The sequence below is a fragment of the Corylus avellana genome, chromosome ca3 (assembly GCF_901000735.1).
Source record: "Corylus avellana chromosome ca3, CavTom2PMs-1.0".
NCBI lineage: Eukaryota > Viridiplantae > Streptophyta > Magnoliopsida > Fagales > Betulaceae > Corylus > Corylus avellana.
In genome coordinates this window covers 14041090-14055368 of record NC_081543.1, presented here as the reverse complement: position 1 = coordinate 14055368, position 14279 = coordinate 14041090, and the positions used below count along the sequence as shown (strand labels likewise).

Genomic DNA, 14279 nt, shown 5'->3' with positions numbered 1-14279 from the left:
GAAAAATATCGACTTATTATCCTTTTTTTTTTTTTATGAAAACTATTATCCTGAATTTTAAGCCAATATCCAATCATTCTCTGAATTTTTAATTTTTCCAGTCAGCAGTTTTACCCATTTTTCAAATAAATCATCTCGTCCATTTTTGTAGTTATTCTCAATCAAATACTTATAAGAAAACCCCACATTACCTCTCAATAGTGTTTTTTTTTTTTTTAATTATTTGACAAATTGTATTTCGGTATACTTGTATTTTATCTATTAGAAAATAAACGAAATATATATATTTTTTAAAAAATAAAAACATCAAATATATGAAACTGATTGCAAAATTTAAAAACTCCAAGAAATGTTCTATTTGAAAAACTCTTTGAAAAAAAAAAATTATATATATAAAGCATAATACATTAATCAATATAAAATTGGTGGGAAGAATAGCGGTTATATAATAATAATAATAATAATAATATCTAAAAGTCCACTAAAGTTATGCACTATTAAAACCAAAAGCAAAAATCTTTGATTTAGAAAGAGATTGTTTAAATTTCTCTGTTTTAGTTTAGCATTGTGTCGGCGGATAACTCCAAGCCAGCTACAGAGTCCTACAATGTCACCCTCCTTTGACACTTCGTAGTCCCCCACAGTCTATAATGGACTACTGTAATTATCTCTACTAACCACTTCTACTACGTGCGCATATCTAGCTTATTAACTCTCTCTCTCTCACGCTTGGACGCGCTGAGCCACTGAGCCTTTTTCAGCATTTGGGGGGGTTTAGAGTGAGAGAGAGCTCCGAGTTCATAAGCTGGAAGCTCCCACATGAAATAATCTTCACTTTGTATACGCTGAAGGGTGCTTTCTCTTTTTCCAGCTAAAGTATGTGATCTCGTTTTATGATCTTTATTTTCGTTGATTTTTTTTTTTTTTTTGCTTGCTGTTTATTCCCATAAGATCTATGTACTTGTAATGCCATCCATTCTCATTTTCTTTTTCTGGGTATGTGAAAATGAAGAAAAATTGTATTTACTTGGGTTTCTTTTTAGTTTCCCTGCTTGTTGTTGTTTATGATGCTCTTTTTGGTTCTTTAGGCTCAAACATGTCAGATTTGGTTGTAAATTGAAGAGTTTTGCATACAATATGATTGAGAAAGTGTTTCCCTCACTGTTAAGATCAGGCGGTTGAACTTCATTTATAGAGTATCTGATGAACATCACTTTGTAACCGTTTGATAAATACAATTACAACTCTTGATTATGTTATCTGTTATCACTCTTATGTTGAGATGGGTTCTTGATTGAGATGAAGTCTTTGATTCGGATGAAACTGAAGCTTCATTCTGATTGTTGTCATCAATACTGTTATCCATATTCTTAACATAAATTTCCGTTGTTTATTCGGGTTGAGATCACATTTGCAACAAAATATTTGAATTTTTTTGAGACCCAAGAGGTGTTGGCTTTTAAGCGATGATTTTAGTATGAGTTTTTGTTGCTGACTTGAGGTAGTAAATCCTGGGACCAACTTGATAAAGCAAAAGAAGAGATCTCTGTAGTTGTTTCCGCGAAAATAGCAATGAGAATTGACCTACTAGCAAATCATTGTTTGTAATGGAAAAGATGCTACTCCTTAGTTTATTGCTCTCTCTCTCTCTCTCTCTCTCTCTCTTGATGCCTATCCTTTATTCATCATAATGTATTGCAAGTTCACATTTCTCACTCAAAAAGTTGTTATTCTACAGTTTGTACTGCAAAGGTCTTTTATGATTGCAAACATGATGTCTGAAGAGTGGAACTAGAAGAAGATTTGGATAGATTTTATTTGTCGTAATTGGTCATTATTTTGAGACATAAGTCGACCTAAATTCATAGAATTTTGTTATCGAAGCCTGTTGGATACATAACTAGTTAGTACATCTAAATGCAGTCTTCATAGGTAACTATTAGAGTTGGAACAATTCTAAATGATTTTTTTTTTTTCCGCGAAGATTAATATTACTATTTAGCTTTGGCTTCTCAACAATTGATGACTTGTTTCAAGTTATTGCTTTCTAATTTAGCTGCATAATGCAATAGGTTTCAGGGAATTGTCTCAATCTTATCATGGGGTCCAAGCATAACTCACCAGGCAACAGAACACGCCCATTGTCTATATTTGTTATTCTTGGTCTCTGCTGTTTCTTTTACCTTTTGGGAGCATGGCAGAAGAGTGGCTTTGGAAAAGGAGACAGCGTAGCTCTGCAATTAACCAAGCAGACAGATTGCAACATCTTTACGAATTTAAATTTTGAGGCTCATCACAATGTTGTTGAAATTATTCAACCTTCCGCACCTAAAGCCACAGTGTTCAAGCCATGTGATGTGAAATACAGAGATTATACTCCTTGCCAAGAACAAGACCGAGCAATGAAATTCCCAAGGGAAAACATGATATACAGGGAAAGACACTGCCCTCTGGAGGAAGAAAAATTGCGCTGTCTTATTCCAGCACCCAAAGGATATCTGACTCCATTCCCCTGGCCTAAAGGCCGTGACTATGTCCACTATGCTAATGTTCCTTATAAAAGCCTGACGGTTGAGAAGGCCGTCCAGAACTGGGTGCAGTTTCAGGGAGATGTGTTCAAATTTCCAGGTGGAGGAACAATGTTCCCTCAAGGCGCGGATGCATATATTGATGAACTTGCATCAGTTATTCCAATTGCAGATGGCTCTGTCAGAACAGCACTGGATACTGGTTGTGGAGTATGTTGATTGCTCAAATTACCGTTATCTATTTCTTTTTTGTGTATGTGTCTAAATATATGCCCATGATATTCATCATAGTTTAGTACTCAATTTGGATCATTCTTCCTCCTCCCACCCACACACAGCTATTGTCCTTTGGTTTTGAGACAATGTTGAAGGATCCAGAGGATTCCAAAAATTTGCCACTTCAAAGACCTGTCACACTTCACCCAAAGTTGCGTCTTCCCCTCTATTATACATGAAACTATAAGATAGTCGTACCTATGCATAATGTCTCTCTTGATGTCATTCCCAACTTGTCATGCTTGAACTGAGGCCTGGAACAACTGGTTGATGTGTCTTCCTTGAAGGGCTTGATATATCAAGAATCAGCATTAGCTTTATGCTCTTGAATGCTACTCTTATAGGCTCTTTTCTGGACCACTTTACTTATGTTTTTCCTTTTCTTTATCTTGGTTTATAGTATCAAAATAATGAATGTGATTTCTTGCTGACAAGGTTCACATGATATAATATAATTTATAGTCGGATTACTGTCTATGGTTACAATTTATGGTGGTGTTCTTTCTCGTTCCTCTATATCAAATGCATGATACCCCAGAAAGTTATTCATTATTGCTAAGTCTCACATTGGCTTCTTACTAGGTGAGACTATACTTTATAAGTGATTCTATGGAGCTTTAATTGTCACTTGATTAGTCTTTTTAGAATGATAGCGCAAATGTGGCTAAATGGTATTAGAACAACCTAGTAATATCATGTGGTGCTGAAGCGCTGCATGATGTGAGCCATGATGAAAACATCAAGGATTAAGTGAGGGAGACTATGACATCTCAGAAAGTTAGTCATGAATACTAAGTTTCACATTAGTTCATTACATGGAGAAAATGGTCTTTATAAGTGATTTTAGGGAACTTTAATTATAACTTCATTAGTTCTTTTAGCATGATAGTGTAGATGTGGCTGCAGTTTCCATAGGTTCTCACGAAATATATGCTGGTAGTGACTCTTATGTTCTTCATACTGGCTGCCTTAATCTACTCATTTTCAGTTGGCCTTTCAATTGCTGGAATAATAACTCTGTACACAACACAGGTTGCAAGCTGGGGTGCATACTTGCTGAAGAGAAATGTTTTGGCTATGTCCTTTGCACCAAGGGACAATCATGAGGCACAAGTGCAGTTTGCGTTGGAGCGAGGTGTACCTGCTATTATAGGTGTTCTTGGATCAATACGTCTTCCATACCCATCAAGAGCCTTTGATATGGCTCAGTGCTCTCGATGTTTGATACCATGGGCTTCAAATGGTAAGTGCTAGGAATGATCAACATCTCAGTTGACAATCATGTATTAATCTTTATACTTTTTGTTTTATGTAACGAGCATGTAAACTTATATTTAGAAAATTAAATCATTTAAACTACCCTATTTTCAGACAAAATATAGTTACAATTATGATTCTGACCTTGTTTGTTAAACAACAATGGCTTTTCCATGGTACTGTTGACATTAAAAAAAAATTAAAAAAGAAAATAATGATTGGTATAGAAAAGTAAAAAAGTGGTATTGAAAAGTGGAAAATTTTGTTTTGTAGTTTTTTTATTATTTAAATAGTAGTAAAAAGTAAATGATGTGAGATAAAAAGTGAGAATGTTTTGATGTTTATTTTTTTGCAAAAATGAGACGAATAGCGTGGTGTTTGGTGTTGTTTAACAAACACCACCAGACTATTTCATCACAAACTTGAGTATGAAAGAAATCATGTATAGCTAGACAATGCAATATTTTGATGATTAGTGATTCATTTACAATTTTTTTTAGTGTTTAGACATTCGTTCCTTTATAACTAATGCTGGAAGCTACATCTGTGATCACAAATGTATAAAAAATTCTGTTCCATGTTAGTGCTGCCACAAAGTGGAAATAAAATTCATTGTTTACATGAAAGGTCATGAACTTGTCCAAAACAGACTATCAAGTAATAGTGACAGGGTTTCTAACTACAACTCAATACTTGTTTCTATTGCTATAGTTATCTAATTAGAATGTTCAAGTTTGTAGAGTTTGAACCCACATATCTTCAAGTTCCCAAAATTACCATGTAATTTTGACTTTTATGATGAAGGGATGGAATCAAATAGTTCATACGAGCATTATAGAGAGAAATTTAATTTGTCTTGTAAAAAGTGAAAGAGAACTACAGAAGAAATAAAGAAAAGAAAAAAAAAAAAAATTGAACTTTTTAATTAAAAAATATTTTATATTTTATTTAGCTTTTTTACTCACTATTCTATTTCAAAGTCAAGTATAGAATGTTCTTAATTTCCAAAATTATTCATATAGAGGAAAATTTAAAAGGTTCTTGTCAACATCTGAGTGTTTGTTTTGTTGATTCACCACTTTGCTTTTAAAGGAACATGTATTAAAACGGGGATCATGATTCTCTAGAATTCCTAGAACATTCTATCAAATATATTTTTTCAAATCTCAGCCATTGTTTTTAAATTAAATGATGCAAAATTTGACATATCAACAATTTTGACTTCATTATTTACCATATGAGCCTCTCTTTACATCATTTAATTTAATGGAAGTTGATGATCTTTTCGCATGTGAACCTCTCTTTACAGATGGCATGTACCTAAAGGAAGTTGATCGAGTCCTCAGACCTGGTGGATTCTGGGTCCTATCTGGCCCTCCAATCAATTGGAAGACCTACTATAAAACGTGGAAGCGATCTAAGGAGGATGTCAAGGCTGAGCAAAGAAAGATCGAAGAGCTGGCTGAACTTCTCTGCTGGGAGAAGAAGTATGAGAAGGGAGATATTGCTATCTGGAGAAAAAAAGTAAATGCCAAATCCTGCCAAAGAAAGTCAGAAAATATATGCGAGTCAAAGGATGCTGATGATGCCTGGTGAGTCCCTGTATGTCTAAAGTTTACTTAATTATGCTCGATGATATTATTTGCTATTAGATACAAATTTTTTTATTTTACAAGAAGTCAGTAATTTCACTTCTTTACTTGATTACATTTGTACTTAGTTTTGCTGAAATATATTCTTTATTTATAAGTAATCAGAAATTTATAGAAAGTGTAAGGTGCCCCTAAAGTACAATGAAACTATACAAAAGGACCACCAAACAAAAGAGCAAAAAGAGCACAGGGAAAACCCAACCAAAGACACTGGCAAAAACCCAAAAAGAAGAAAACTACAAACAAAAGCCACCCACACTTGTATGATGTCCTTGTTACTTCATTCATTGGTTGTCTGTTCCGGTCAATCAATTTTGAGGAAAAAAAACCTTTGCTTTGTTTCTGTTACATTTATTCACCGTTTAAAATCTGAAATAGTTATATAAAATCTTCAATACTTCATTCAACAATTTTCAGGTTACGGTTATAAATGTTCGAAAAAAAAACATTATGGTTGTGGATTACTTCAATGATACCTTTAAGCTTTGTTTTTTCAAACCATATGGTTATAAATGTGTGTTTGTATCAATGAATTAATCTGTTGGTTGGCATGTACCCATGACAAGTAATTGCCCGATGTATGGGATATCAAGGTATACAAGACTTACTTTATACTTTGAAGTGCATAGGTTTGCAATGTCCTGCATTGGCTATATTAACCAAATATGAGCCAATATGGATGAACACTAGCACAATACTTGACTGGAAATTCCTTTTTTTTGATAAATTAGTTTTAGCATTTTAGGCTGCAACCATCTAATTTCATTAGCTTCATGTGGAATTTCTTCGTTTGGTAAAAAGGCATGTATGAATCTACAATTTATATGGATTTTCGTTACTCTAGTTATATATCAGAGTTGAGTTTTAATGTTATGCAATTCCACGGTTAGACTTTTCTGGTGTTTTTGTTTTTCTCAAAATTGTTGTTATTGCTGCTTTTAGTATTGTCATCCTAATTCTTAGTTTTGTGGTGTATGTTAGGTACAAGAAAATGGACACCTGTATTACTCCTTTCCCTGAGGTAACTAGTAAGGATGAGGTAGCAGGAGGAGAGTTGAAGAAGTTTCCAGCTAGGCTTTTCGCAGTCCCTCCCCGAATAGCTAAGGGGTCCATTCAGGGGGTTACAGCTGAATCTTACCAAGAGGACAATAAACTTTGGAAAAAACGTTTAACTGTCTATAAAAGGATCAATAGATTGATTGGCACTACAAGATATCGGAATGTGATGGACATGAATGCAGGACTTGGAGGATTTGCAGCAGCACTAGAGTCACGAAAATCTTGGGTAATCAATGTTGTGCCAACGATTGCTAAGGACACTTTGGGTGTTATTTTTGAGAGAGGTTTAATTGGCATATATCATGACTGGTATGCCCCTACAAATTTCTCACTCTTTGTTGTTCACTTAAGGTCCTGTAGATTTTCTCTGCATTTTTACATACTGAAATTGCTGAGAAATTGTTGCATGGCAGTTTTATTTGAAATTTTGACAAAGATGAAAACGTGTTATTATATAACCAACTTTAAAGCTTACCTGCTTATGAGGCGGCCATTGTGTTAAAATTTATTGGTACATCCTGAGGAATTCCATCTCTATGCTTTCCTTTTGTTGGTAATTTTGATAGCATATCACTTCATTTGCAACTCATTAAGCATCATATGGTTCTGTATTGAAATTGACTAAAACTTTTCTGATTCTTCTTATTACATTGCCAAGGGCAATATAAGAATGTCAAATGGTACAAGTATTTCATTTTCATTACTAGTTATGTTTCTTCATCACAATGACAAAGGCTTTGGAATCTCAATTACATCCCCATCTTTTTTCAGGTGTGAAGCCTTCTCTACTTACCCGAGGACATACGATTTTATCCATGCTAGTGGTGTATTCAGCTTGTACCAGAACACGTAAGCCTCATCATCATCTTCTTCCTGTATGCCAGAAGTATATCTGGTTTGGGCATTATAAAATTATTTTACATGGAAGCATTCCAATCTATTTTGTAGTCAAAGAATCTGAATTTCCAGAATACTTCATATCATGTATATTATTTTCATTCTAATATGTTCTACTTTGTGGAACTCAGCAAGAGTCTCTAAACCATTTAGGAAAGCCCTCTCTCTATCTTTCATGAGATGTTCTGAATTAATGATAACATGATTGAAATGGCTCTCCAAGCTTGAATTTTTCCGAGGGCTAAAGTTGAAATAGCTTCATCCATGCAAAAAGCTTAGTGGGCTTCCTTAATCACCATTCCTCTGTTAACTCACCCAGTTATTCTTCCTTTTCTTTTTCCTTCTCAAAAGTTTATACATCTTTATTTCTCTTTTGAAGTTAGCAGAAAATAGGTTGCTGCATTTTATATTATCTTTATAAATGATCCTGATTGTATGGAGTCTTCTTCTGATTGAAAACTCTCATTTACAATAATTTTTTACCACATATAATTTCTGATAGAACATATATAAATAGGTGCCAACTGGAAGACATCCTTCTGGAGATGGATCGTATCTTGCGGCCTGAAGGTGCTGTCATCTTGAGAGATGAAGTTGATGTTCTGAACATGGTTAAGAAAATTGCTGGAGGCATGAGATGGACTATCAAATTGATGGATCACGAGGACGGCCCCCTTGTGCCCGAGAAAATATTGGTTGCTGTCAAGCAGTATTGGGTTGGCAGCAGTGGAAACAGCACATCCAGTGATGAATAATTCAGGTCATTGTTTGTTGGTGAATAGAAGCAATGCTCTAGCAACAAATGATATGATTAAGTTGCTCTGGAGTGGAGGAACTCAAAGAGTTCTGAACTTCTGATACTCAGAGATGGCATGTATTGTGCCATTGATGATATAGAGCTGTATGATGCTTATCTGAGCTTTTATTCTTGTATTGATTTTGGGGGAAAAGTTAGAAAAGGTTGCCCAAATAATTGTCTCAAGAATACTACAGTGATACATTATCATAATGATGTTTTTTTTTTTTTTTTCCAATTGACCTTATAATGTTACATGGCTCTCTGGATTAACATGGTGCAACTATCTCAACGGAATTATCATTTAATTCTTCCTTTCATGCATACATAGGGATGATTTTTAGGTAATCAGGTAAACATGAGTCTACCACAGCATATGCATGAGTTTTTTTTTTTTTTTTTTTTTTTTTTTTTTTTTAAGGAAAATCATTCTTATCTCATTAATAGAAGAATCAAGAGCATTAAAACTTTTACAATCACAGAACATAACGTTCTGAAATATCTTAGCCGAAGCTAAAAGATCAAAGTCGTAACTAAAAGATTACACATCAAAGACGTTAAACATCCGCTAACCTATAACTAATCTTCAGTTGGAATAACAGATCTGCACTAGGCAGACACAAACCAATGCATAGGTAGCTCTTATTCCTCGACCCTGGGATCAAAAGGACCCCATGCCGACACACATCCTCCTGAACCTGAAAGCCAAGATATCGTTCACATCCACAACCCCAGGGGTCTGGACCAAAATAACAAGCAAGTAGATCAAGAGAGAGGACATGGCCTTATTACAAGCAGCAAGAAAAAAAAAAAAAAAAATACAGGGAAAATCAAAGCAATACAACTAAAAATTTAAAAATAGGAGCACACTAGGCGGATGACAGCAGCCGGAAGAAAAGCCGATCGCGTGCTTGCTGGAAACCGATGCGTTGATGGCGTTGGAAGCACATTGCGATGGGGATGCGTGAAAAGACCCAGCAGAAGACAGTAAACGGCAAAGCTGGCACAGAGGAGATCGGCGACGTACTCAAAGAATTGGGGGGAAGTTTGAGTGAATCCCCATGAGCGGCACCCACAAAGTGTGCCCAAACAAACACCTAGCAAGAAAAAATAAACAAGCAAACAAAGAACAATAAGAGGGAAAAGAAAGCAAAATCCAAAAACAAACACAAAAAAAAAAAAAAAAAAAACACAGATCGGGGAAGAGAGGGAGGGAAGGAAAATGGGAAAGGGAGGGGGGAACAGAACAAGGAAAGAGAGGGGGAAAGAGAGGAGGGGGGGAGGGAGAGAAACCCCTCCCCCTTAGCTGTGCGGCACTTCCTTAAGCTCTGCTAGGGTTTTTGATGTTAATATTTTTCTGACTATACTACTATCCCAGCATATGCATGAGTTAACAAAGTTTAAGTTTCTCATGCAAGTCACATTTATTAGTTTGTTCAGCTCAATATATATGCAACTTTTGATGGCAAATAGGCAATAGCCCACAAGCCCAAAAAAAAAAAAACTAGTAATTGATGGCGATGCCTTAGCTTATATCTTACAAAAATTTCAAGTAATTTTTTATATTAATTGTTAGATCAAGAAAAGAAATTATGAGATATTAGAGAAAACTACAATTTATTTATTTGTTCAGAATTTTTTTGGCGATTCGGTTATTGCAACAGAAATCTTCATGGAGTCCTACTTTCATTTGATTTGTTAGTAGTGTTAATGGGTATGTTAGGTTAGATTAAGTTGTTGGTGGTTCTGTTACGTTAACTTTAGTAATTATCTCTTTATATTGTTGTTGGGTAGAGTCATTGTCTTATCTTTTATCTTTATTGCTTTGATGATGTTATTGAATATAGATTAATTGGTAGTCTGTATTAATGTGATAAGATTTGTTTTATTTTGCTCTTTAAATATTTATGAAATAAAGAAACTACTCAAAAATTAATTCAAACCTTGTGCGTTAAGAAAGAATGATTATAATAATTTTTCAGTTCAGAAACCAATTACACATTGAATCTCTCTAGAACTCAAGAGTCAAGAATGTAACAGACTATGTGTGCCTCAATCATTGTAGGGTAACACACATTTAATCTTGCTTACCTTTCACCTAAAGGAGCCTAAAGCTCTTAAGTCCCTCGGTCAATGTAAAAGGTTGGAAAATGCCGTCACTAATAGGATTAATATCAACAATGACACTAATAACATGATAATAGACAATTGTCGTCGCCGATAATTATTACCAATGACAACTATTAAAGTCGTTACTAATGAGTCTCTAATGACGGAGCATCTACAACCACCGTAACAATGACTTTTGTAGTCGCCAATAGTCATTAGCGGCCACTTTAATGCCTTTAGTAATGACTTTTGATCGTCACTAAAGATCGTTTTTTCTGTAGTATATGTTGAGGCCACTTGAATCCTAATGGGTAAAAGCATATATCATAATGCTATGAACATAACCAAAAACAACGGCCCCACTTAATTTATCAAGTTGAGGGACAACAGTCGACGGTATGCAATGGACATGGTACGCCCACAAGGGTGCAGCTCACTCATACCATATCAGAATACAAATAAGATGCAAATTACAAAAGGCCCGACAGGCCCTGCCTCTATCTGTGCAGAATCATTTCCCACTTGCAGAAAATTCAGAGGTGCAGGCTGACCTTGTAAATGTATTTACAGCCTTACAGAGGCATTGCCACATAACAATCCATGTTGTTTGTTACTACCATCCGCATCAAATCCATATATAGAAGAACCCTGAACATTTTATTTGAAAATTCTCAATCATGAACCAGATTTACACCGGCTATGTTTGCCATTGGACTTGAAAAATGAATCGGTCTGAAAGCAGATTTGATTCATGTGAGAAAAATAGTAAGAATGTTTTGTATGAAAAAGTTAAAAAAAAAAAAAAAAAAAATTGTTTTGTAATAATTTTTTTATTTGAATGGTAATAAAAAGTGATTGATGTAATGTAAAAAGTAAGAATATTGAAGGTTGATTTTGAGATGAATAGTTTGGAACTTTTTTTAAGTCCATTGGCAAACACATCCAGTTATCTGCTAGTAAAGGGCAAACATAAATCATACAGCTGCCTGATGCTAATATTTGAGAGATTCCAAAGTTAAAAGCGGCCCTCTTATCAATAAACTAGCTTATTGTGAGATCCATGCACATAGCAAAAGTATATATAGCCGATCTTTTCAAGGGAAGAAAACTAATTGCACCTTTATTACTATTTAATATAATGTTATACGACTGTCATACAAATTAGATAACATAATGGTGAAAATAAGCTCTTGATTTTTCTTTTTTTTCTTTTTTATAAGTGCCGATCGAGGGGTTGATTTTCATTGTCACGTCATCAAGTTGTATAATAGTCGTATAATAGACTATTAAATAGCATTGCTATCCCTTATAATGCAGACATAAGAAGGGATTGAAAATTTCCTTACAATGACTAAATTACAAGATATTAAACAAAATAATAAAGATGTAGCTGTTTGGAGTTCCATGTCAGGTGAATGTACATCACCATATTAATTTCTTGTCCTTTTTCTTTCTCTTCCTTATTCCATCTCAGTCTAATAACTAACAACTCAAACAGATCCAAATTCATGTAACACACTTCCGCTGCCTTAAGAAAGCAGAACAGGTTGTTCCTCTTTTCTTAATTAACAATCAGTACAGTGAAATTATTTACAAGCATTTCTGTTTCTGCCATGACATTTCACCTAAAAAATCTCGAAGATCATCATTCTTGGTGAAAACTCCGTCATGATGCAGGAATCGAGTTCTGAATTCTCTGTAGGCTTGTGAGTTGTGACTGTATATATATATATATATATTTGCTTGTTCTTAGCTAAAAAAAGTTCACCATTATTGAGTTGAAACCATTGGCACATTGATTTGAGCACTATTTTTAAACCATGCTTTCTTGCCTCGTGTTAGTTTTCCTTTGGATCCATAGCAATCAATCATATATGGTCGACAAGTGGGAAAACCACCTGGATGAATGAGATACCACATCCTAATAAGTCCAACAATTTATGTCAGTTCATCAAGGGTTTCAAAGTTTAAATTACCCTATTATGCCCTTATATTATTGGCCTGGCGGCAAGTACTGTATCTGCTAATTTTGGTCCACGCTTAGGGAAAACATGGGGTCACATACAGTTTAATCATATTATTATGTACCTAAGAGAAAAGTAAGTGAAAATTCCTCAATGTTGTTCATGGTGTTAGTGGAAAATATTGAAAATGAGAGAGGTGGCTCAATGTGTTTTCTGCTGAAGTTGTATGGAGATGGAGTGTATAGAAAACTTGTTTTTTGAGTGTGGTTTTAGCAAAAGATTATGGAAGGAGCTGATGAGAAGGATATTTTGCCCTTGATATTTTGTATTAACAGGGTTTTGTGTTGTTAGTTGGGTTAGTCAGTTTGGTAGAATGAATGTTTTTTTTTTTTTTAGTTAAAAAAGGTTAGAGGGGGAGACCAATTGTGACTATTCTACCTGGGTGTGACCATAGTAGCACTAACCTGCAGGAGATTGCTCAAAAGGGACTTAAATAGCAAAAACCGCAGACGCACTTTCAAGACCAGCCGAGCCATACCTTAACCGTCCACCCTACTAGGGTATCAATGGGAACCAAAGTAATTTATACTAATCAAGCATGAGAATTCTCCATTGTAGAGATTTGAACCCACACTCTAGTACTTACCTAACTACTTGAAAAAAAAATTTGGGCCATTGAAATTCCCAAAGATTGGTTGGGTTAGTCAGTTTGGTTGAATGTTAGTTTTGATTGTATTATTGACAGATTTGGTTGATTGTTGTTTCTTTGGTGATCTAGCTTAATGCTAGAGTGTGGTTTATTTTATTTTATCCTTCTATGTTAAAATACGAATTTTTTTTTTTTTTTTTTTTCTTTTATAAAAAAGGAATTGGGTCCATAAATGATTCCAAAAGGACCATAAAAACGACATGGTCCTCTAGCTCTTAGGCAAAGGCTAAGAAAATGTGATCTGCATAAAGCGGATACAGCACCAAAACAAAGAGTGTGGGCAGAAACATGATGGTTAGGAGACCTTTCAATAGTTCAACCATAATACAAGAGACGCAGATAAAGACATAGCCTTCAAAATATCTTTCAACCCTACCCGAAGCCTTATTTAGTAACAACAACCACCCTAAGATTGATAAGTGGTGACTTAACAGGCCATATTATATAAGACAAAACTAAAAAAGTGAATGTTGCAATTGGCAAATATCAAACTTCCTGAATATTTCATTAATTTCCTTGATATCAATCCTTCTGTTTATATATTTTCACCTTCAACAAAGCAGTAAAGCCTTATTGCTGAAACAATCTTAACGTACGTTGATCACCACTCACAATATATATTTTGGAAGCACATGCACATCTGCTTTTAGCATTAATTAATTAGTTGCATGCCAGTGAAAGTTCAGCATGGGATGGAGTTGTAGCATCAACATAAAGAACAAATTAAGAAGTCAAAACTTTCAGAATCACATAAAATGATCATTAACGTTTAATTATAACGTACATAAAATGATCATCAAGATCATTAGATCATTGTACCCTACATAAAATCAAGGCTAATGATTTCAAAAATGCTAATGCAAGGATGCTTAGAAAGAAGAGAAAGTGGTAGTGCTTTACCTCAAAAGTAGTCGGCACTTATCATGGGTAATGTGAAGGTCAATTAGGATGCAGCTATCGAGAAGTACAAAGAAAATATGAGTATTGGTGTAATTGTAGGAGACCGTAAGGGGAGATATTACAACACATTAT

At 34.7% G+C, this 14279-nt stretch overlaps 1 protein-coding gene across 1 annotated transcript; it reads left to right on the top strand.

Moving 5' to 3' along the window:
• The first annotated feature begins 562 nt into the window (after window positions 1-562).
• Window positions 563-8775, top strand: LOC132173943 (probable methyltransferase PMT14). The gene is made up of 7 exons (XM_059585633.1): window positions 563-876; window positions 2073-2738; window positions 3837-4047; window positions 5371-5653; window positions 6695-7081; window positions 7544-7621; window positions 8187-8775. The coding sequence occupies exons 2-7, from the start codon at window positions 2100-2102 to the stop codon at window positions 8422-8424; spliced, it is 1836 nt and encodes a 611-aa protein (XP_059441616.1). The 5' UTR covers window positions 563-876; window positions 2073-2099; the 3' UTR covers window positions 8425-8775.
• Window positions 8776-14279: the final 5504 nt, after the last annotated feature.